At 43.7% G+C, this 24,140-nt stretch overlaps 2 protein-coding genes across 2 annotated transcripts in view; both read right to left on the bottom strand.

Annotated features, from left to right (window-relative positions):
- The window catches only part of LOC106580772 (exocyst complex component 3-like protein 2), a 37,702-nt gene extending 33,909 nt beyond the window's left edge, over nt 1-3,793 (bottom strand). The window contains exon 1 of the mRNA XM_014162170.3: nt 3,644-3,793. The gene's annotated coding sequence lies outside the window, so the exon portion shown is untranslated. The remainder of the gene's footprint in view (nt 1-3,643) is intronic.
- Nucleotides 3,794-4,656: 863 nt separating this feature from the next.
- On the bottom strand, nt 4,657-16,503 carry LOC106580771 (protein phosphatase 1 regulatory subunit 14A). The gene is made up of 4 exons (XM_014162168.3): nt 16,226-16,503; nt 8,340-8,420; nt 8,108-8,137; nt 4,657-7,427 (listed from the first exon to the last, which is right to left on the bottom strand). Exons 1-4 carry the CDS (start codon nt 16,421-16,423, stop codon nt 7,293-7,295), a joined length of 444 nt encoding a protein of 147 aa, XP_014017643.1. The 5' UTR covers nt 16,424-16,503; the 3' UTR covers nt 4,657-7,292.
- Between the last annotated feature and the right edge of the window lie 7,637 nt (nt 16,504-24,140).

The following is a 24,140-nucleotide window of genomic DNA, read 5'->3' as shown; positions in this document are numbered from 1 at the left end:
TCCTAAAGGGCCAGATGTACTATTATTTTGGTTTTAGATAGTGACTTATCTTCAGGACATCTTCCTGACTGCGGAAGATAGGTAACAGAATGAGGGTAGTTCTAGTTGCTCAATACTTTTGTTGTAGAAGTTCTACCACTGAAGTTGAGGAATTCCTAAACGAACAAGATTATATAACTTTCACATTCTCAAAGTCTGCATAAATGGGCAGGTAACATTTTGCTACTGATAAGCTATAAGATACTAAAAACCAATCCAATCAGGACATTTTTGTTGTTTGTTGCCATGGTTATGTAACATTCCCCAATGCAGCACATGTGTGTGGGGTCAACGGGGGGCGCTCCAATCATAGCCTGCCTGCATCCTGTACTGATCGCCCCACACGGGCCACAGGAAGCCCCCTCGGAGCACCTCTACCACCCCTCACTGAGTGAAGGGCCCCTATTGAATGCCCTCGGTTCATCAGTCTCAGTGCATCAATCTGTCCCCTGTCCCACTCAAACACACACAGCCAACAGCACAGGAGGAATTAAGGTTATCCTTTATTTGCGCTGACTGCAGTAAGTAGCATCCTGGTGCTTTCACGATTCACCCATCTAGGGAGCGGATAGACGTCAAACTCGTTCCTTGACCGGAAGTGGTTTAGAGTATTCTAATTCAATGCTAATTCAGGTGGACGGAGCAGGAAGGTAGCCAGCCAATCACTCAGCAGGCGAGTCATTTGTAATGTAGACTGTAGAAATAAGAGGATAAAAAAGATATCTCACAGAACAATTTTTGTCACCAAAGGGTGTGCTGTAATGGCTTGATGACAAACATAATTATGTACAGTATACTCACACACATCCCATGTTTCTCTCTCTGCCTCAGGTTTTCCTTCCTGAGTTAAACTCTTTTGTAATCATGACATTGGTTCCGCTGACCTTGGCAACATGGCCATGATGTCCTTAGTTTGGCAGGCCTTATTGTTGACAATTAAGTTGCTCTTTGTTTGTCACGTTTGTATTGCTTGCTTTTGTTTACTGGTTATAGTACACTGTGAAAATAGAAAGTCTCAAAACACCATGATTGTGTAATGAAACCATGAAAAGTAATGCCTCTAAGCTGAGATCTGGTGTTTGGAGCGTGCTGGAATGTAAACCCAATGAACAGTACCAGTCAAAAGTTTGGACACACCTACTCATTCAAGGGTTTTTCTTTATTTTTACTATTTTCTACATTGTAGAATAATAGTGAAGACATCAAAACTATGAAATAACACATATGGAATCATGTAGTAACCAAAAAAGTGTGAAACAAATCTAAATATATTTTATATTTGAGATTCTTCAAAGTAGCCACCCTTTGCATTGATGACAGCTTTGCACACTCTTGGCATTCTCCTTCAAGTTGGTGGCAGCTCAGTTGCCACTAGTTTTGGGCATTACAAAGCAATTCATTTTAACTGTGTAGCTATCCACTTAACACACTTTATAGCCTGAACACATTGTATTATCTCTCATAAGGTACTGTGACTGCTATATATACTGCATTACTGTACTGACTACAGCATTATGTTATATCACACCATGTAGCATCATTTAGGCTAGACAGAAATTCTTACATTATACGTTTTGAAGTACTGGTCAGATCGTTCAATGTTAAAATCCTTAGTGGGAATAGGTCTTGTTCTCTTGAACTGTCCTAACTTTAATTGTCTAGGTGTACCTGTGCCCACAGTTGTATTAAGGAGTGAATAATGGGGGCCTTGGTTGCATGATTTCCCGTTATGAGACATCTCACAAGAAGGCTTATACTGGCCACTGTACATTGCACTGTAGGCTTATATTAAGCTACTGTTCATATGTTGCATCTTTAGACGTTGTCATTGTTGCTCTAATATTTATAGAAAAAGTTATTGAGATTTTCCTGTGACTGTGCGTGCGTCACAAACATGCAGGGATAAACAATACAGACAACAGAGATTCCCTGAAGGACACTCAGATAACCATCAATGACTCATCAGATTGGTACTCCCTCAACACTGGACATGTGGTCAGCGGTCAGTGGAATTCAAATGTGCTTCACCGCATCAAACAAGGATTTTATACCATTGAAACATTGATTAAAACGGCACCGAAGTTAGAGCTTCACCCACGAAATTCTGTGGGAAAAAATGACAATGTACTCTTCACATTTCATCCATAAAACATGATAAAAACAGCCAACAGATGAACAGCTGTGGATAGTCCACTATGTGGGCTGTTTCTAGAAGGAATAAAGTTAAGCAAATCTGCTCTGTATGTACAGTGCATTCAGAAGGTCATCAGACCCCTTGACTTTTTCCACATTTTGTTACGTTACAGCCTTATTCTAAAATTGATTCAATAGTTTTTTCCCTCCTCATCAATCTACAGACAATACCCCATAATGACAAAGCATTAACAGGCTTTTAGAAATTATTGCAAATTTAATTAAAATAAAAAACTGAAATATGACATTTACATAAGTATTCAGACCCTTTACTCAGTACTTGGTTGAAGCACCTTTGGCAGCGATTACAGCTTGGGTATGACGCTACAAGCTTGGCACACCTGTATTTGGCTGTGTGCTTAGGGTTGTTGTCCTTTTGGAAAGTGACCGCTATTAGATGTTCCAGAACCCCAGTCTGAGGTTCTGAGCGCTCTGGAGCAGGTTTTCATCAAGGAGCTCTCTGTACTTTGCTCCATTCATCTTTTCAGAGTGACCATCGGGTTCTTGGTCACCTCCCTGACCAAGGCGTTTCTCCCCCGATTGCTCAGTTTGGCCGGGTGGCCAGCACTAGCAAGAGTTTTGGTGGTTCCAAACTTCTTCCATTTAAGAATGATGGAGGCCACTGTTTTCCCGGTGACCTTCAATGCTGCAGAAATTTTTTGGTACCCTTCCCCAGATCTGTACCTCGACACAATCTTGTCTCGGTGCTCTACTGACAATCCCTTCGACATCATGGCTTGGTTTTTGCTCTGACATGCACTGTCAACTGTGGGACCTTATATAGACAGGTGTATAAATTAGCAAACATTACTAAAAACCTGTTTTCAATTTGTCTTTATGGGGTATTGTGTGGAGATTGATGAGGATTTTTTATTTTATTTAATCTATTTTAGAATAAGACTGTAACAACAAAATGTGGAAAAAGGGAAGGGGTCTGAATACTTTCCGAAATGCACTGTATATTCATGTAGTTATCTATGCATGGCTTTTCCTGATCCACAAGGCTCCAAAGCCTGTCTGTATTATAAGTGCTGCAATACATGCTAACAAAATACTGATCTTGGCAGAAGTTGTATTTAAATAATGTTATTCTATAGGCCCTAGTAGAGACACAACAGCAGCCAGATAAATATTCCATAAAGACTACACATGAAACAACAGTGATATACTGTATGACTCTGAAGAAAGCAAACAGAATGTTATCCACTGAATACTGCCGCTCACTGGTCTCTCATTGGTCTCCGCTCTGACCAATACGGAACTCAAGCCCTGCTCTCTATGAGTGGGTGAGGACACATGCTTCTGAGGGGAGCTCTGACTGGACCCAACCAAACCAGGGGCACCTGGACAACATGAAACTGAGATGAGAAGTCTTAAATGGCTCCACCCGGGCCCAGAGTCCAGCTCTTACCTTGTTATGCTGTTAAGAAGAAGATCCCTGTGGTTCTCACAGCAGTGGCATCCCTGGCCACACGGGCAATGTAGCTGGTCGAAGTGGGTGTGTGAGTGGCTGTGTTCTCGTAGGTCCGACAGCTCAGAAGTAATGCCTGCTTCTCTGTTCCAGAGGCTCGTCTGGACTCCGGGGCTGGCGTTGGCCATTTCCTGGCTATAGCAAAAGATGCTTTTTCCTGAGGAAGCGGGCCATCCCATTTTTGCCCCCCCATCCCTGCCTCCTCCTCCACAGCGAGCTACAGGCCCCTCAGGGAGAGAGGCTGATTATACTAATTGCCTTTGGAGAGGGAGGGGGGGGAGGGGGGGGGGGGGCTATTGTGGCTAGACTTTCATTTAGTTTCTTAATTTGTTTGTTTGTTTTAGACCCATATGTATATTGAATCCCCCCACCTCATAGAGATTATCTATTTTAAGTAATCTACCATAGGCAACCCCCTATGCCCTATCCACCGGATCTAGGATTTGTTTTGGAGTATTCTCCCGTTACCTAGTTGTTTTGAACTTTGTTTATGAACGTATTCTGCACTGAACACACCTACACACGGATGTGGTCATAGAGTTCATGTGTACGCTCTTTGTTTGAGGCCCATGTTTGTTTATGTGCTTTGAGCATCTGTGAGACTTTAGGATGTATTGATGCTGTGGAACAATGCACTTGGGATTCTAACCCTTTACTGTATACTGTTTGTCCAGCCTACATAATACCCTTAGTCTTTTGGAGCATGAATCGTCAACCTTTTGAGTAGTGTAAAAATATTTTTGGGGGATTTACTCTCATTTTAACATTCTGTCATAAAGAGCACATGTTCAACTTCATAAAAAGTGTTTTTCCATCTCAAGAGGTTAAATGTAGTACTATAGTAAATACCTACTAAGAAACAGGGTTGATGAGTTCATCTTAAAACAGAGGTAAATCCCCTTGTGACGGGGGAATGGAAGTTTGTTGTGCGCAACAGGGAGAGGCGATTGAAATTAAGCTTAACAATTTGTATTTTATTATTTCTTTTTACATTTACAGCCTGTCTAACTATGGGTAACAGGGTTGACATCTTATGTTCGACCAGCTCATTTTCCCACCACAAAACACCAGAACATAGCCAAAATTAGTAGAACCAGCTCACCTGCTTTTACTCTATGGTTTGACTATTAGATGTTCAATGTTTATTTTGCTAAAACATTTTTTTTTAAAAGGAATAGTTTCACCACATAAAAACGAGAGTTCAGTTCACGTTACAGGGTTGACTTTAAAATGAGGTAGACATAAATGATTCACTAATCACATTAAATAAATCGTCATTTTCAGAAATGGCTTTGACTTTGTCTAAGCAGCAAAATACAACGATGATGAAAATTTGGGAGAAATTTGCAGATAAGTGGGTTAAAATCTTCCTAGAAGTCACAGAGGGTGCACGGAGGGACATGTCAAAATGCTGAATTTTTACACTTTAGCAAGTCTTAATTTAAAAAAATCTGATTTTAAATAGGAATAATGTATCTAGTCTGTATTAAAAGGGCACATTTATTAATATAACAGGCTTTTAAAATGCAATAGTCGTGCACAATTTCTACTTCAAATATCAAAGGGACGCAAAAGGCAATCATTTTGTGGAACGACACTTACAAGGTCTAAATGCATACGCATACCAAACCATCATGTCAACAGGGAAAGTTCACTTCACAAGTCCATCTGATTCCATGATCATGACACACGAAGACATTTCTAAATGTGCACCTTACAGACCAGAAGTCCTTAATGCCGGGTGGAATTTGTCATGTTTACTTCACAAACATAGACAAAGGTGTGTTGAGCCTGGTTGGTCTGTGGTGGAACAGCGGAGCTTCAGCAACAAACAGACATATACATACACAGAGCGTTTTTTTGAGCAACGGAAAATTCCACAGAAAATTGTTAAATTGAGACTAATGTCCGTAGCATGATGCTGAGCTAAAAGGAGATGCGGCATGATGTACTACAGTACCCATAATGCTCTGTAAGCGTATCTGGTTGTATCTTACTAAAGACGTTCCTGAAGCGGACTCTATGGTGTCCTTAATATAATGAGAAAGGAAATGTTGACTTGTGTTCTCCTGCCATCTACAGGTTATTTCAATGAACCATGACAGTCTGTCAGATTAGATAGTATTGGATTGGTTTGAGCAAGAGTTCATACTGTAGGATTGCTATGATAAAGTTACGGGTGCTTGAAAAATCTGACCCGTCTGATATTACATGCATCCTCGGGCTGACACTTAGGTTCGCATCATATAGGCTACTACCTACCTACCTACCTACCTACCTACCTACCTACCTACCTACCTACCTACCTACCCTCAGTCACACCCTAGCAATCTATTTACAATGATGGTAAATGGGTTGATCCCTATGGGATTAAATAAACACCCTGTTTGTCAAATGTGTGTAGAGTAGACTGTCATGCCCAAAATGTAATGTTGTTGTAAATTACTCCGTACATTTAGCCAGAAGAGGGCGCTGTTTATCCATACGACTCAGCATTCTTTTTTTTCTTTTTTTAACACGGGCCTTCTCTATGGTACAGCAGCATGTAAAGACAGCCTCGAATCTATAAAACACTATGCTGGTAATGATTCAAAGTTACTCTAGGAAACATTGAATTCAAAATGTATTTAAACCAATACAACCGAGATCTGCACATTTACAAACCGTGTTGAAACTCATGTAAATTTTTTTTTAAACATTAGGAAACATTGTGTACCTGAGGTGGCACATAGGAGCACAGTAAAGCAGTTGGGTTTTTATCCTTTAGCTGACTGAAAATCCTCTACAGATATACAAACACTTTGGTAAGAAATGAATTACGTGGTTTTCCTGACAGCTTAAATGATCCTTAATAGCTAGTCTAAACCGGCTTTCTGAGGGGCAGTTGACAACCTACCAAGCAACACTACTTGCTCTTCATAAACAATATCCTTTGTAGCTTTATCTATATGGTCATTAAAATGATTGGGAATATCACAACAATATTTCTCCCCTCATGAGCTATTGTCTCTTAACGTTACTGGATGCAGTTTGAAAATATGGTAGGCCTGCTTGTAGCGAGGAACCGTTGACTAACCCATTTGGGTATATGGAAGCTCTATAAAGTCTTTATTACCTTCAGACTGACATTGTTGGTTCTGGTTTATGAGCTAAACAGAATCAGAGGTGCATCTCACAACATAAGACACACCGACCAACAGTCGATACCCTAATGAGTTTTCCAAGAAAAGCAATTCATGGAAACACAGGACACAAGTAGCGGTAGCGACTCAACAGAGAGCAGCATGTTTCAAACATTTCAGACACGGAGTTAACGAAAATAAAACAGAATCCATTTGACATCGTAGAGGTACAAATGTTGCAGGGACTCCCTGTGCATTGTGGTTGTGTGTGTGGACAGAAGATAAGGTGTCTGCAAAGTTTGTGATAAGTTGTCCGATTCTGGCTAGCTGTTTGATGTGTATTTGACAGTGTGTAGAGCACAGTGTAAAGACCAGCAAGACCCCATGTTTTTCAGATGAGGTCCGTGGCATCGGGCTGAGGGATGGGGAGTCGGGTTCTGGGGTTGAAGGGTATCATAACAGGGCCTTCAGATCACCTCTCGGTCTGCAGAGTTTTGCCGGTTGGGGAAGATGTGTAGCTGGGGTTGTTCGATGCCATTGTTGTGGAGGTCCTCCTGTTTCTGCAGCCCGTGGAGTTTCAACACCAGCTCCTTGATGAAAACCTGTGTGTGCAGGGAAAAAGGGCAGGCGGTCAACATAAGAAACATGCTCAGAATGGACACAGTGAGAGGCAGTGACACACAGCGTTGGTAATGTTGAATAATTCACAGTGAAATAACAAGGAAACATGTTTCAGAGATATCACTTAATTTCGTGTGTATGATATCAATGTGTGTGTGTGTGTGGGGGGGGGGGGGGGGGGGGGGGGGGGGGTTGAGACAGGTTGAGTAATGCTGACCACGAAGGATACAGGGACAGTGTGAAAGAAAGACCTCGCATACAAGGGACAAGACTAGCATTGTCAGCTACTATATGTGGAGTCATCATTGGTTACTTCTGTTGTAGTACTTGAGTTTAAGACTTGGACTCAAGTCACAATTGTCATGAATTGTGACTCAACTGAGACTTGGTCCTTTTATAATGACATGGTCATAACCCTGTTCTCTGATTGGTCCCTTAATAATGACTTTGTAATCCTGTAATCAGATTGGTCCCTTCAATATGCTCTTTGATTGGCCCTTTCATAATGATATAGTCATAACTGCTCTCTGATTGGGTCCCTTCAGCGTGACATCATTCTGTATAGTCAGTCTCTGGACATAAATGGCATAAAAATACTACCCAAAACAATCTTAAAACACATTGTTAGATATTACCCTTTTATATAGATTACCTCACTTACCTCTGTGTTATTGCACGTGTGAAACATTTCCTGGAAAAAAATCCCCAGACCAAAGAAGATTTTAGTTCATCTGGCCAGCCTGCTGCTGAAACAATATATTTAAAACAGCAACCAAATCTACAGCCATTACTGTTATTCCCACAATCAAAACAGTACAACTTGTTCACACAGCTTTTAATTGATAAAATGATAAAGTCCACAGATGACTTTGCTAGTGAGTAGTACAGTTCACCTGGAGCCTGTGCGTTCTCTCCTCATCACTCTTCAGGTCTAACAGCTCGTCAATGTTCACCTCCTCTGGCATCTCCTCCTCCTGGGGACACAAGGTGACCGAGCATCAGTCAAACTGTAGGCATCCTCCACTACACTCTACCCAGGGCAGTATGTTAGGATACAACTATCACATAACCCATATGAAAAGGGACAGGCTCAGATACAAGCATATAATATATACGTCACTCGCAAAAAAATGACAAATCAGGTCTTGCCATGTTCTGAGTTGCGTGGGTGTTACAGACAGAGAGGAAGAGCTGTGCGTGTTTTTAGAGTGCAACTCACCATGAGATATTCAGAGACCCTGAAGCACTGCAGTGTGTGTGCGTGTAAGTGAGCGTCCATGGTGGCTGTTGAGTCAACATATGCATGATGCAGGATGCGTGGGCTGGCAGTTAAGGGCTAGGGATGATTTGGGGGGGGGACTAATATTTAGATGGCTGCGCTGTTTTGGGAATCGGTCAACAAAGTGCCTCCATAATCTTAGGATTTAGTTTCAGTAGGAACACTGCATGTGAGGAAATGCCTTTGAGGAGGAGAAGGGGGAAGGAAGGGGGGGGGATTAGAACCAGGCTACTAGTCTAGGTATGCTGTAAGGATGGAAGCCACCACCAAGGACAGACATTCTCCATCACAAATAATGAATACTATGCATTGTCACGGCTTTCTAAAATTGGTCATACTCAAACAGTGCCTTCAGCTCCCTCCAAGTCTCAGACGAAAGCAGAGACTATTTGCATAACAGTCTATGCACTTAATGATCTGTGAAAATGTCCCAAATGAACTACACTGAACAAAAATATAAAAATACATGCAACAATTTCAAAGAGTTTACTTCAGTTCAAATAAGGAAAAAAGAAAAATCAATCAATTAAAATAAATTCATTAGGCCATAATCTATGGATTTCACATGGCTGGGAATTCAGATACTGTATGTATCTGTTGGTCACAGATACAGTACCTTTAAAAAAAAAGGTAGGGGCGTGGATCAGAAAGAATAAAAAATAAAATCACTCAGTATCTGGTGTGACCACCATGTCTCATGCAGCACAACATCTCCTTCGCATAAAGTTGATCAGGCTGTTGATTGTGGCCTAAGGAATGTTGTCCCACTTCAATGGAAGTGCGAAGTTGCTGGATATGGGCATGAACTGGAATACGCTGTCGTACACATTGATCCAGAGCATCCCAAACATGCTCAATGGGTAACATGTCTAGTGAGTATGCAGGCCATGGAAGAACTGGGACATTTTCCAGCTTCCAGGAACTGTGTACAGATCCTCGCGACATGGGGCCGTGCATTATCACGCTGTAACAAGAGGTGATGGCGGCGGATGAATGGCACGACAATGGGCCTCAGGATCTCATTTACATGGCATTTTTGTGCATTGAAATTGCCATAAAAAAAACGCAATTGGGTTCATTGTCCATAGTTTATGCCTGCCCATAGCATAACCCCACCACCATGGGGCACTCTGTTTACAACGTTGACATCAGCAAACCGTTCACCGTGAAGAGCACACTTCTCCAGAGTGCCAGTGTCCATCGAAGGTGAGCATTTTCCCACTGAAGTCAGTTACGACACCAAACTGCAGTCAGGTCAAGACCCTGGTAAGGATGAGCACACAGATGAGCGTCCCGGAGACAGTTTCTGACGGTTTGTGCAGAAATGTTTTGGTTGTGTAAACCCAGTTTCATCAGCAGTCCGGGTGGCTGGTCTCAGACGATCCCGCAGGTGAAGCCAGATGGAGGTCCTGGGCTGGCATGGTTACACGTGGTCTGCGGTTGTGATGCCGGTTGGATGTACTGCCAAGTTCTCTAAAACGACATTGAAGGCAAAGTGGACTTTTATTGTCACCAGCACAAGGTGCATCTGTGTAATGACTTATTTTATATTTTATTTCAGTTCATGAAACATGGGACCAACACTTCACATGTTGTGTTTATATTTTTGTTCGGCATAAGATGTAGTCGCCCCAAACACACCCTGTTTTCAAACTACTTCTCTCATTCTGAACAGGAAAACATTCCACAATGGCTTTTGGCCAAACACTTACCAAGAGTCGCATGGTGAGATTCCACCTTATTTATTTTTCCCTTGTGGCAAGTCTGCGCACAAACAGCACATTCAAAGGGAATTATTAATGATGTGCTGCTATCAACATCGTGAGCCAAAAATGAACCCTGATCGTTTTTTTATTGCCCTTTTTGGTAATGCAAAGATTCTTTGAATAACAATATATGGAAATTGATGAAGACTGCAAATATCACTTTAGACTAGATGGGAGGCTGTCTTCAGAACCTAATCCAAACATCAACCACAGTACACAACAAAGACAGCTTGTGTGTGTGTGCGAGCGCACACACGCACGTGACATGTTGACTAGTGACACTCATGCAACAGGCCATAGGAGAGTTGTCTGACCTGAATGCTCAGCAGTAAGGTTAACCAGCCCCGTTGGGTCTGTCTGTGGGTGCCGTCGGGGCGGGGAGACTTAGTGAGTCGGATACCGGTAGTGTAAAGGTCCGTCCAGGCAGATCCAAGCAGTCCCTTCCTACCCAGGCATCCCTGACCTTTCTTTCAACTCCAAATGCCAATGAAATACTGTCTCATTCTGCCCACACACACAGGCATATATAAAAACAATTGTCACGTGAGCAAGTCCACAATCACTCTCATACCACACAGACAATGTAATACCTGGTGTTGTAATATACATATGCAATGAATCGACATGTGCACACCAGCAGATCTATTCCGTAATCTGGCAGGAGCTGGTAAAAAAAAAAATCTTAATTCAAACACTAACATCAAAAATGATTATTGTAATGCTCAACTCATGCTGGGCATAATGAGGCTCAGTAAGCAGCTAAAAATCACATTCCTGGCAGGGTTGAGTAAACACAGCCTCCATCGTGAGACAAACATGATGACTCAGGCCTGTCAGGATGCGTTAAGTCACTTTAGGCTGATGCAATTTATTTATTTATTTTTAAGAAATCGGGATTCAACTGCTTTCATTGTCCACGTCTGGATTTCACATTATGCATAGATCAAATGAGTTTTCTGTGAGGGGATGTGTGATGTCAGATGGGCTAATGTGTCCCATCCTTTTTTCCTATCTTACTTGTGCAGGAGGCTAATAGTAAAGGTGAGCAGACGGGTGCAGATACAGCCCTTTCAGGAAAAAAAAGTGCCCTTTTGTTTGGTGGCATAATTTATTTCGTCTGCGTTCTCTCGTAACTTTGAATGCAACGAATTGGCCATCAAAGTAGACCATCTCATAAACATATTGCTGCACTCTTCCTGCATACACGAGTGTGAAATTAATTCCACCAGTAGTAGGTTACAAGCAAAGACTAGTTCCCAAGCATAAATAACTGATTCATGTAGCCTACATTCGCGATGATCTGACGATAAAGCCCACCCCAGTATTTTCAGCAGTCGTTGATTTCCAGCAACGATCATTTAAAAAACTCCCTTTCATCTGTTGTTTTAGTTTAGCCTGCACTGTGTGACGACTGTGTTTTTAGCAGAACATTAAGGCCTGTTAGGGGCAGTACAATTCTATGAACGTAATTAAAAAGGTGAGAATGTAACACCAGCAACATTATCATATCTAGGTGGTACTTTGAAATGAGTACGGCTGGACCCTCACTCCTCTGTAGCAGAGACAGAGAAAGAAAATGGGAGCGAGTCATTCCACCCAGTTTCACATCAGTCGAGGGCTCGAAAGGCAGCAATTTAGTCCACATCACTTCCAGGCCAGTGGGTTGAGGTTAATGTGTTTTTTGTTTGCTTGGGTACTCTGGATGATAGTCCACCGGTCCCTGTGTCAGTGTCCAGCTGTGCACCTGTGTCCGTGTGTGTGTAATGTTTTCCATAGCCAACACCCTGACACAGTAAGTGGTCTGTCTCACACTGGTGACAAAAGAAATCTGGGTCAAAATACCCCGTCAGGTTGAACTGAAGACTAACGTAAAGTAAATGCATTCATAAGGGAAGCGACCACGCTTTAAAAATGCACATGAATTTCCATAACCCATTGAGGTGGAAGGTCATAATTCATAAAATAATTGAAACCAATCAATATACACATAAAACATTCAGCCTCAATACATTTCACTGATGATGAGCCATTTTACAGGACTGACAAATGATTAGAAATGTCTCATCATTAAAGTCATTGTTGTGGGTCAGGTTGTGTACACCATGTTAACCCTCAACTGTTGAGTTTACTTGGAGCCTGCGGTATTGACAGACGCTTATCTGGCTTGACTCAAGTTTCCAAACCACCATTTCCTCCAACCCCCTTTCATTCTACCATTGCATATCCTGCGACAGGCTGACTGCTAAATGCAGACCCACTACAATATCTATTTACCCCTAATACAGTACACTAACATGTCATTTCCAGATTCATGATTGGTCTTCTCCGTTTAATATTCATATCCTCGTTACTGCCTGTGTGACATGCCATTACATGTTTCCTCTCTTCTACCGTTTCTCACACCTTCTCTCTAGGCCATCCCCTGCTGTCAACTCCTAACAAGTCCTTCCTATTCAAAACATGATCAGCATAACTCGTTTCCACCAGGTGTGTTCCCACAGTTACTTACTGCTACAGCAGATAGATTCTACACCTGCATTGCTTGCTGTTTGGGGTTTTAGGCTGGGTTTCTGTACAGCACTTTGAGATATCAGCTGATGTAAGAAGGGCTTTATAAATACATTTGATTAATATGATCTAGTACAGGGGTGCGAAACCTGCAGACACTCGTCCCGCCGTGGAACGAGTTTGACACGTGATCTAGTATTAATTACAACAGTATTAGCATGTGGGCAGAGCACTACCAAAATGTATCAGTAAAAAAAAAAATGATGGTTTAGTGCCGTCAGTGAAATCATGGTTATTGATTGGGTGGTTGACTTTATTTCAAAGTAAAAACCATAATGATTGAGATATATGATCGGCACAGATTTCCAAGAGGTTCTCGCTACACCAGGAAATGGGCCTGTTCATCAGGAGATTGATGACCGTTTCATCTACATAGGCATGCAAATGAAATGCATTTCCATTAGGTTATTCATTTATCACTAAATTGTGGGCAGATGTTCTGGTTCAAGACATTCACAATTACGTGACATTATGTGATTTATATATTTGATGAGTCTTATGAGATTAAGTTCCATGTCGTCGACAAATTGCATTCGTCGGGGAACCAGCTGTTATAGATCAGTTACAATAGATATTTCACCTCCATTAGATATTTATTGTTCCTACAAAAGTAAACAATTGCACTCTAAAAACCTTAGTTCACCGATGTTTTCCTCTCCCAGTTTGCAGTGGTAAATTGCATAACAACTGGCTGTCACATCTGTGTGGCTTAGTGGGCAGTGACGACTCAATAGAATGGTTATAAATGGCTGGGTGTCGGGGTGGGTACTAAAGATGAAAAGACCTCGAGCCTCGCAGACAATCACACAGATAGCAGAACACTGCGGGGGGGTCTTAATCTGGGCCTCCGATTGAGCGTTGATAGAGTGTTGATAGAGTGTTGATAGAGCGTCGATACGAGACTAATTGCCCAAGCAATGCTTTGAGCTTCGACAACAGGCTCTGTGATGGGGGGAGGTATTCTCTTTGTGCTATTTGGTGACATATGGGACCTTCACTTCCTCCAACCCCCCCCATCCTCCCATTCATAAGAATCACCCCAGGAGACAAAGATGTCATCAATCAATAACTGGGATAGTTAGTGTCCATTCAGGCGTGGTCAAGGGGTTTTCCCGTGGCAGGGGCAGCCAGTGTGGGCTTTGGTCTAGGAGGAAATTGGTATGGGGGAAATCTTATTACGCCATCATTACACATGCCTGTTCCACTATCAGCACAGCAATTAACTCATTAACAAAAGATATAAAGCTGTGGCCATGTGTTTGTGAGAAAGCATAAACATAAAAAGCATCCACAAGAAACAGAATGGTACACTAGGTCAAATTGTCATGAACACTAAATGGGATCAAAAGCTATATTTATATATTCTCTATTCTTTCAGTGGTTGTAGAGAGACCCTATAAAAAATATGACGGCTCACTAATGCAGTTTTTACTGTCATTGTATGTGTCAGGTGGTGGTCTTTGCAGAAGACACATTGTTTTTAATACCATGTTTCATTACTATGTTATAAATTGGATGTCGAGAGTAGATGCTGAAGAAAAAGAAGGGGAAAAAAACACTCAGAAGGCTGTGGACTCAAATAGGTCTCAACACATCATACAAACAGAATTTGACACAGGCCGTCCAATTTCTATAGTTAAATACATTCTGAGCAGGAGATGGTCGTGTCTGATGGAGAGATTATTGGTATGGAACCCCAACATCTGTACCATAACACTGACCCCATCCCTACATCAACCATCCTCCTCAACCCTGCTCAGACTCCACCATGCAGTGCCTTGGCCCAACGCCCACCAACACCCTTTAGCGGCCCATGCCCTCGCTGGTGATGCCACACACCGCACCTGGTCCCCCAGGATCCTCCTGTTGTGTCAGCCAGAAGCCATAAACCCTCAAAGGCTGTCCATGTTAAGCAACAAGCGACAAGCCACTGACCAGTTATGTTTCTGGGAGCACTTTCAATGGGACCTCTGATCTTTCCCATGTCACCCCTGGCAAAGAGACAGACCTTCCCACTCACAGGGAGTATACTGACCCCTCCATGTCTTCCAATGACTGTCCATCCCCTTACAACAGGAAGGGAACAACATGAAGGGAATTTACCATATTTACTTTTGTATTTTGCCTTGGGTGCCAAGTCTATTTTTGTGCTAGGTCTTTACACTCTTTGCTAATATGAGGAAGCATGCCAGGCAGGTGTATAACACCTTGGCTGGTGCTCTTCCTACAGCAGAATAAACCTGTTCAACTGTGGTGTGTGAAGTGTGATAGATATTTGTTCAGCTAATAAAATACACAGAAGACACCCTCATTTCCTTAATGACTGTAGAGAAGGATGACATGCTTACAACATTGATGCCATAGGCTAACAAGGGTGTAAAGGGAAAACAAAGCTTGTCATGGTTAACCTTATTGTCCTCTGCACGTACTCCATGGCCTTGCTAATAATAGCTTTGTAGATAATTCTAATCCCACTTCTTCTGGCGACAGAGAAATGTTTGCTTTTATTATTAACTAAAGGACAAGTGTCCAGTCAATAGTGTCTGATAAGAAAACACATGCACAATACTATTCATCTGGATTTGATGAGACCATGAATTTACCAATATGACAGCCAGTGTTGACTAGACAGTCAAAACACTAGAAGGCATCCATCTACACATTATTGATTCATCGAATGTCAAGCAGACAGGGCGCAAGGAGACAAGGCAGCCAACCCCCCCATGTAAAATGGATTAACGTCGCAGCCACATCCCATATGTTAAGGGACACGAGGCAGTACGATCTCTGAAAAACAGACTTAATGACATTCTGTGAATAGTTGTATTTACATATCTCGAGGAGACTGAAAATACGCCATTGCTGCGTAACCGCTCACATCATGACTATTATGTTTCCAAATGCGCCGAACCAATATATTCATTATAGCGATTAAGTCCCACTGAAGAGTGATGTGCCACGCTACAATGAATTTCGTCCACCGAAGCTGCTGCCAAAGTCGCTTTATGTCATTCAGTGGACACTGATGCTAAGATGAATAATTGTTATTGCGTAAAACCCGTTTTGTATTCTTACAATAAGTCAAATAAACGTTTCCCATTGGTATGTGACTGTATGCGTAGCCTATCAATAGAGATCAGTTTCACTTCAAATAGATGGGACTCACCCTGCCCACATAGAGCTCGTCCAGACTACAGTCAATCCACTTCTCCACATCCAAGCGCCTTTGGAGCTCCTTTCTGTTGTACTTTACCGTGACCCGTGCTTGCCTCTTCTGCAAGCTAAGCCCCGGGTCCCTACCTGGACCCCTACTCGGGGAATGGACCTTGTTGTTACATCTCCTCCCGACCCGGTTCGCTGCCATATCGACTTCGGATCACAGACACGTGCAAACGGTGGCTAGCGAGTGGAAGAGGTGCGCTATCATTGGCAATAGTAGGGCACTGCTGGAGAACTCGGCTATGGGTCCTAGTGCCACACCTATACCGGTCCGGGAAACAGTTGTGCGCCGAGGGCAACGTCATAAGTATTTAATTGAACTTAGCTCTGTACAATTGTGTCTATAAGGAAGTTCTACACTTTCTGAATTGTGTGATAATCATTTACAAAGCAAAAACCTACAGGACAGTAGCTCTCCAGGAACAGGGTTGGAGAGCCCTGAACTAGTGGGTTGCAGATTCAAATCCAATGTCAGACGGAAAGAATGATGGTCAAGAGTGGGCCAGCAACGGGAGAGTTACTGGCATCAGTGTCCTAAATGCCATCTCCTGCCGTTGTGCCCTTGAGCAAGGCACCTAAAACTGTGCAGGCGCTCCACTGTGGCTGTCCTCTGCTCCAACCTTTGAGTGCGTCTGTCTTTGTCATACTTTTTCTTGCTCTTGACTGCACTCTAGTGGGGTGACATACCATGTACCTGTAGTAGAGTGATGTTGTTCCCCTAGATTATGCACTAAATTGCGCACAAGGACAGTTCAAGTAGGCCAGGTCAAGAGGGGATGTTAATAAGTTAATAACAATAATAATAATTCAATGTGTTTTCTTTATTTAATTACAGCAGCATAGTTAATGTTATTTTTCGGTGTACAAACATTTTTTGATATCTATATTGTAAATACACCTAATTGTAAAAGTTTGTATATTTTGGTTTGGTCCATCGCGGGTTATCCGTACTTACATACCCTTTTATCGTTCTCTTTTGCCGGACCTTCAGCTAGCAAGGTGCCCGAGAGCTGTGACTGCACCGAGGGCTAACATATTGTGTGTTGTCTCTTCGTGTGCAGGTCGAATAAAAATGATTCTACCAACAGAATTCCAGTTGTGGCAGTGTCCTAAATAAAAATACACAACGCAGAACGAACAACGCTACAAACTGGTGCCGTGACCTGCCGACTGGTCAGCTCAAGCCGACCCCCGGGAGCTGTGCATGTGGCTGAGGCGCACGACCTGCGCATGCGCATTTGTTGATGGTTTGCTGTAAGCTAATATATACTGTGAACAGTGAATGTGAGTGTAGCATACTCATTAGATACAGGTATTCGTGCTTATTTGTATGTTTTTGATGAATTTGTTTATTGCAATTTTTTTTTGGATTTGAATGCAGTAAATTACATTGTATTTTAGTGCTCTGTTGAGCCATGGAAGACTCTCAAGTCCACAAATTTAGTTATGCTGGGGATTTTAGTGTGGGTAGAGGGAGGGGTGTCCTTGCATTTACACCACTTGTACAGTCAGCTCCTGGGAGTAGAGCGTTTGCTAGTCCTGAGTTTGCAAGCGCTGGGAGGGGTAGGCTGTTTGTTCCACCTGACCAGGGTATCCCACCTCTGTCTTTTGATGCACCGTCATCCACAGTCCTCAGTGATAATGGGACGCCTCCGAGTCATCTTAGTGACATTATTAAGCAGATTGGTTCAGAGATAGGTGAATCTATCAGATCGAGTTTACTGCAGTCTGGGGTTTCAAGTCTTGCTCCTGCCTGCCCCCCTCACCAACCCCAGCAGTTTCCCCTGCCTGAGCAGTGTGGGTCAACCTTTATTGATGCGTCCAAGCTGAATCTGGTTGTGAAGTCCGATGTTAGTCCTCCACCTTTCTTTAGGGGTGATGGCTCAGATAAGTACTCTGTCCTGGAGTGGGAGGAGTTAATGGGAGACTACCAAGAGAAGAGGGGTTACACTGGGTCTGAGAATGTTGGGGAGGTGATGTCTAGGCTCATGGGGAGGGCACGGGATGTGACCAAAGTCTGGATGCGTAACAACCCTGTTGTCACAGATGTTAAGGCGGTGTTCAGTGTTCTCAAGCAACACTTTGGGGATACTGTCTGCTCAGGTATGCCATTAGCTGATTTCTATTCAATCAAACCATATGCTAATGAGGGTCCAATAGATTTCTGGATTAGGCTTAACAAAGCTGCAGAGGCAGCCAAACAGTACCTTGTGAGTGAGGGCAGGACCCTACCCAATGAGTGCTCAGAGTTGGCAGTCATGTTTGTACGCAACTGTCCTGATAAAGAGTTGGCCCAAGTGTTCAAGAGCAAACCCCTTCGTGACTGGACAGCCAGTGAGGTACGGAATCAGTTGGATGAACTGTTAAGGGAACGTAAAGCATGTAGAACACAACTTTCACAGCAGGTGGCTGCCGTCTTTGACTCCCCCCAGGAGGGAGTGGGTCCTGTGAACAGACCTAAGGTGTCATCCTTTTCTCAATGTGGCCGTGAACCAGACCAGGCACCATCTATATCTGAGGGTGAGACATTAGAGAAGGTTTTGACTTTGTTAGAGAAGGCTCTGGTCAGCAATACTCAGTCTGTGAACAGAGGGCCCCGTAAACAGTTCCACAAACGTCAGCGTGAGTGCACCGTCTGTGGAAGCACTAATCACTGGACCAAAGCTCACTGTCAGATGCACCAGCTGTGCTTCAAGTGCTTCTCTCCGGGCCACATGAGCTTTGACTGTAGTGAGGCTGGGCAGCGACAGAGCCCTGGATGTGGACAGACTGGCAGGTCTCAGGAAAACTAGAATGCCTCCATTCTGAGGAGGGCAATGTGGGGCAGTCTTATTTTTCCTCCACTGATGATGATATCCAATCTGTTTATTCTTACTTTTGTGAGTCAGTACCCAAGAACAACACAGTCATTTTTCAGAACACAATGAGAATTACTCAGAATGACAGTTTGTTTTACACCTCTGTGCTAGTACAGGATAAAGTTGAGCTGAAGGGGATGTTAGATAGTGGGTCCATGGCTACTACTCTGCGCGCAGATATTGTACCTCGGTTGAGGGAGGCAGGAGTGGTAGAGGGGAACTTTCTAGCTCCTTCAGATATCATCCTGGTGGGTTGTGGTGGGAAGCAAACTAGTCCAGTGGGCATGTGTGATTTAAAAATTCAGCTTTATGGCTTCAGCTATGTAGTCCCAGTGCTTATTGTAGATGGGCAGGTTGATGAACTCATTGTGGGCACTAATGTGTGGAAGTCTTTGATTAGACAGTTCAAATCGAATGACAGCTACTGGCGGGTGGTGGGTACACCAGGTTCCTCTAGCCAGTGCGATGACAGCCACTTCCTGCGTCTCCTGTCAAATCTGGAGAGATGGAGAGGAGACTCCATCCCAGATAAAGTAGGCACCATTAAGTTGAAGAGAGCAGTAACGCTCCAACCCATGAGTGAGCATCTGGTGTGGGGCCGCCTACCCCCAAAGACAAAACTCTCTGTGGGCAGTAGTGTTGTTGTCGAGCCCAGCACATCTCGGTGTGTGAATCGACACATACTAGTGGGGAGAGTAGTTACGCCTCTGTGGGGGGATGGATGGCTACCTGTGAAGATAGTGAATCCAACAACATCACCAGTTACCCTGAGACGAAATGCTAAAGTGGCGGATGTGTATCCTTGCATTGCATTAGAGGATTTTGATGATGTCAAGCAGCAAGCAGTTTACCAGAACGTGGCTAAAGTTCAATGTGACAGCTCACACGGCAGTCTGACAGCTAAGAGTTCAGTTGGTGGCAGTGTAGTTCATGGCAACAGTACACTGAGCAATCTTGGACTTCAAGGCCTGTCTGTTGAGGAGTGTCCAGTTTCACAGTTCTGGAAGGATAAACTTGTCAATTTAATTGGGAAGTATGACACAGTGTTCTCTAGACATAGCCTAGATTGTGGTGAGGCAAAGGGGTTCTGCCATCGCATACGGCTGACTGATGAGCGCCCATTTCGATTACCTTATCGTAGGCTTTCTCCAGCTCATTACCAAAAACTCAGGGAAACACTGGATGATATGGAGGAAAAGGAAATCGTCAGAAAATCCAGCAGTGAGTATGCCTCACCTTTGGTGCTGGTATGGAAAAAGAATGGGGATTTGCGCCTATGTACTGACTTTAGGTGGTTAAATGCACGCACTGTAAAGGACGCTCATCCCCTGCCTCATCAGGCTGATGTACTGGCCGCGCTGGGAGGTAATGCCTTCTTCAGCACAATGGACTTGACGTCAGGGTATTATAACGTGCCACTGCATGAAGAGGATAAGAAATACACTGCCTTTTCCTCTCCTTTAGGTCTGCACGAGTACAATCGGTTGCCTCAGGGCCTATACAACAGCCCGGCTACGTTTATGAGAATGATGCTGACCATCTTTGGTGACCAAAACTTTCTAAGTCTCCTTTGTTATTTGGATGATCTGATGGTTTTTGCTAAGACTGAGGAAGAGAGTCTGCAGAGACTTGAGATGGTTTTTCAGCGGTTGCAGGAGCACAATCTTAAACTGTCTCCGTCTAAGTGCTAGTTTTTGAGGAGGTCTGTTAAGTTTTTGGGTCACATCATTTCTCAGGAGGGTGTAGCCACTGACCCTGCTAAAGTTCAAACTATTTTGAACGTGACTGAGAGCGAGATGATGGAAGCTGATGGTGTCACTCCGTCTCCTAGCAAAATCCGTTCTTTTCTTGGTATGGTAGTATACTATCAACACTACATTGAGAATTGTTCCATGGTTGCTAGGCCGTTGTTTCAGCTAACTACAGGTCAGAAGAAGCCTAGGAGAGGCAAGGGTAGGAGGAGGCCTGGTCCCTCTCGCAGGCTCACTGCTGCAGACTGGACTGCCGAATGTCAACTCGCTTTTGAAGCTTTGAAATCAGCACTAGTTGACCAGGCACTGCTGGCTCATCCAGATTTTTCTCAGCCATTTTTACTTTCTGTGGATGCATCTACTAGTGGTTTGGGAGCTGTACTATCCCAAGTGCAAGATGGGACGGCAATAGCCAGGCCAATAGCTTTTGCTAGTAAATCTCTTAATCATGCACAATCCAAGTATCCTGCTCACCGGCTGGAATTTCTAGCCATGAAATGGGCCATTCATGATAAATTCAGCCATTGGCTGCGAGGGCATAAGTTTACTGTGTGGACCGACAACAATCCACTCAAATATATTCTTACAAAGCCGAGACTTGATGCATGCAAGCAGAGATGGGTCGCAAAGCTGGCACCCTTTGACTTTGATATCCAGTACATACCAGGTCCCAAGAATGTCGTTGCTGATGCCTTGAGCAGAGAGCCATTTGTTCGCTCCACAGTTTTGCACCGACTGACAAGAATCCCATATGATGTCCTGCTGGAGGAAGCCAGAGGTCTTCGAGTGGGTGATGTTCAAGACATGTTCCGCCTCTCCTGTGAACAGCCCGAGGCTGGCTGTGGAACGTCTATGGCTCCTGGGAGTGAGTTAAGTAGAGCTGGAGACGATGTCAGTGGGTTGGTTTCCTGTGAAGAGGTGTCTGCTGTCCTCCATGCTCACCGCCGATGGGATGATGGTGCCACGGTGAGGGCCATTTCACATGCGCAGCACCTTGAGAAGTTGATGTCCATGGGTCAGAGCCCTTTACCTGTCTTTACACACAAGGAGCTGTATGATAACCAGTCACTGGATCCTGTCATCAGCAGAGTCATGTTCTTTGTAGATAGAGGCCGGCGCCCATCTAGGAGAGAGCGAGTCCTTGAAGCTAATGAAACAGTTTATACTCTAAGACAGTGGGGAAAACTCACCACACGGTTAGGGATTCTGTATCGTGTCTCAAAACACCCAGTGAGTAAGAAGAAAATATTCCAGTATGTTGTACCTGTGTCTTTGAGAGGCCTTGTGTTGAAGGGAGTTCATGATGATGCTGGTCATCAGGGTCAGCAGCGCACATTGTGGCTTACGAGACAGCGGTTTTACTGGGACTCTATGGAAAAGGATGTCAAGGAATACGGGCCCACTGTAAGAGATGCGTGTTGAGTAAAGCACCTGAGCCTGAAGCAAGAGCTCCACTTGTCTCCATTGTGACAACGGCACCTTTGGAACTTGTGTGTATTGATTTCTGGACTGCAGAAGATTCAAACAACAAGTCTATTGATGTGTTAGTAGTGACTGATCACTTTACTAAGCTGGCATGTGCGTATCCGTGTCCAAACCAGTCTGCTAAGACTGTGGCTCGTGTTCTCTGGAATAATTTCTTCTGCGTTTATGGGTTCGCTGATTGTATCCATTCTGACAGGGGTGCTAACTTTGAAAGTTCACTTATTGCAGAATTACTTCAGTTATCTGGTGTTGGAAAGTCCCACACCACACCTTATGATGATTAGAGCTCTGCCAGCTAGGTCCAAGGCTAAATGGCCTCAGATGTTGAACACATTGACATTCTCCTATAACTGCACTGTTCACGAGACTACTGGGTTTCCGCCCTTCTTCTTGATGTTTGGACGCACCCCTAGGCTGCCAGTAGATGTTATGTTTGAAAGTGTGCTGTTGGATGGGGACACGGTCGATGTGGATAAGTATGTCCAGTCTTTGGGTGAGGATCTGAGAGAAGCCATGACATTGGCTCAGCAGCATGCAAGTAAGCAACAAAAGAGACAAGCCGAGGTCTACAACAGACGGTCGAAGGGTCATTCGGTAGAGAAGGGAGACAGAGTTCTACTTGCTAACAAGGGAGAGAGGGGCAAGACGAAACTGGCTGATCGCTGGGACAGTGCGGTGTACATAGTTGTTGCGAAGAACAGCTCATTGAACACATATCGTATACAGCACCCTACCACTGGACGCATCAAGACAGTGCATAGGAACCTGATTATGCCAGTCAACTTTCTGCCTTTGCCTTCTTGGGAGGAACCTGAGAGTCACGGATATCGATCGAGTGGTGGCGTGTTCTCTGAGATGTCTGCAGCGTCCAGCAAAATGGATGGGAGTGACGCAAGGACTGTCCACTGGGTAGCAAGCCTTCCTGAGTCTTCTGGGAGGATATTCCAAGAGGATGGTGTAGTCCCAGTTGATGGAAGTGAAGTGGAACGGCCATATGACGTCCCCTTGAGTGAGGTGTGCTCAGTAGAAGTGCACCAGAGAGAGATCCCCAAAGCCTACAAGAGTTCTGATGGCGAAACTCCATTCAGTGGGGATGGTGCTGTAACAGATGTTGTTAACTTGGTTGAAGATGCTTTGTCAGTGTGGTCTGTGGCAATCTAGCAGGATTCTGATCAGTCGTCTGACACTACTAGTGTTGAGTCTGTAACTGAAAGTGTGCTGGCTCCGGATAGGCCGAGTTGTAGTATTCCCCAACCTGAGGTTAGACCTCTGAGCACGGTTAGTGCAGTCCGTGACATTCCTGCTAGGTTTTTGGGTGAGGGTGTTCGGACTAGACTAGGTAGATTTATTAAGCCAGTGAATAGGTTAATCCAAACTATGTCTACACAGGAAATGAAACTGTTCTTGGTTTCTCAGTGACGGTAGGATATTGCCTACCTTTTCATTTTTTGGGGTGTATATGGTAATCTAACTGGGTCTTAGAGTGATTTGTGGGTTGGTCTAATATTTTTGACAATTCATGTAACTTTGTGTGTAGTTCATCAGCATAAAATGTATTTGGCATTTTTTGTATACGGTTGAATAAGGGATTAGCTACCTCTTATTTTTCCTAATCCTTCGCGGGATAGCTTTCCAGCTGATCGACCATTTGTGGGTCTAGATTTAAGGGACTACACTGGGTTACTCCGTCGCTCTGTGGGTGTGAATTTTTTTTTCTTTCTTTGCTTTGTTACCTTCGAGGTAATGTGTTTTGTTTTGTGCCTATAAT

This window comes from Salmo salar, chromosome 20 (assembly GCF_965601325.2).
Source record: "Salmo salar chromosome 20, fSalSal1, whole genome shotgun sequence".
Taxonomy (NCBI): Eukaryota; Metazoa; Chordata; class Actinopteri; order Salmoniformes; family Salmonidae; genus Salmo; species Salmo salar.
Note: the sequence above shows the minus strand (reverse complement) of the source record. Positions and strands in the feature narration are given on the sequence as shown.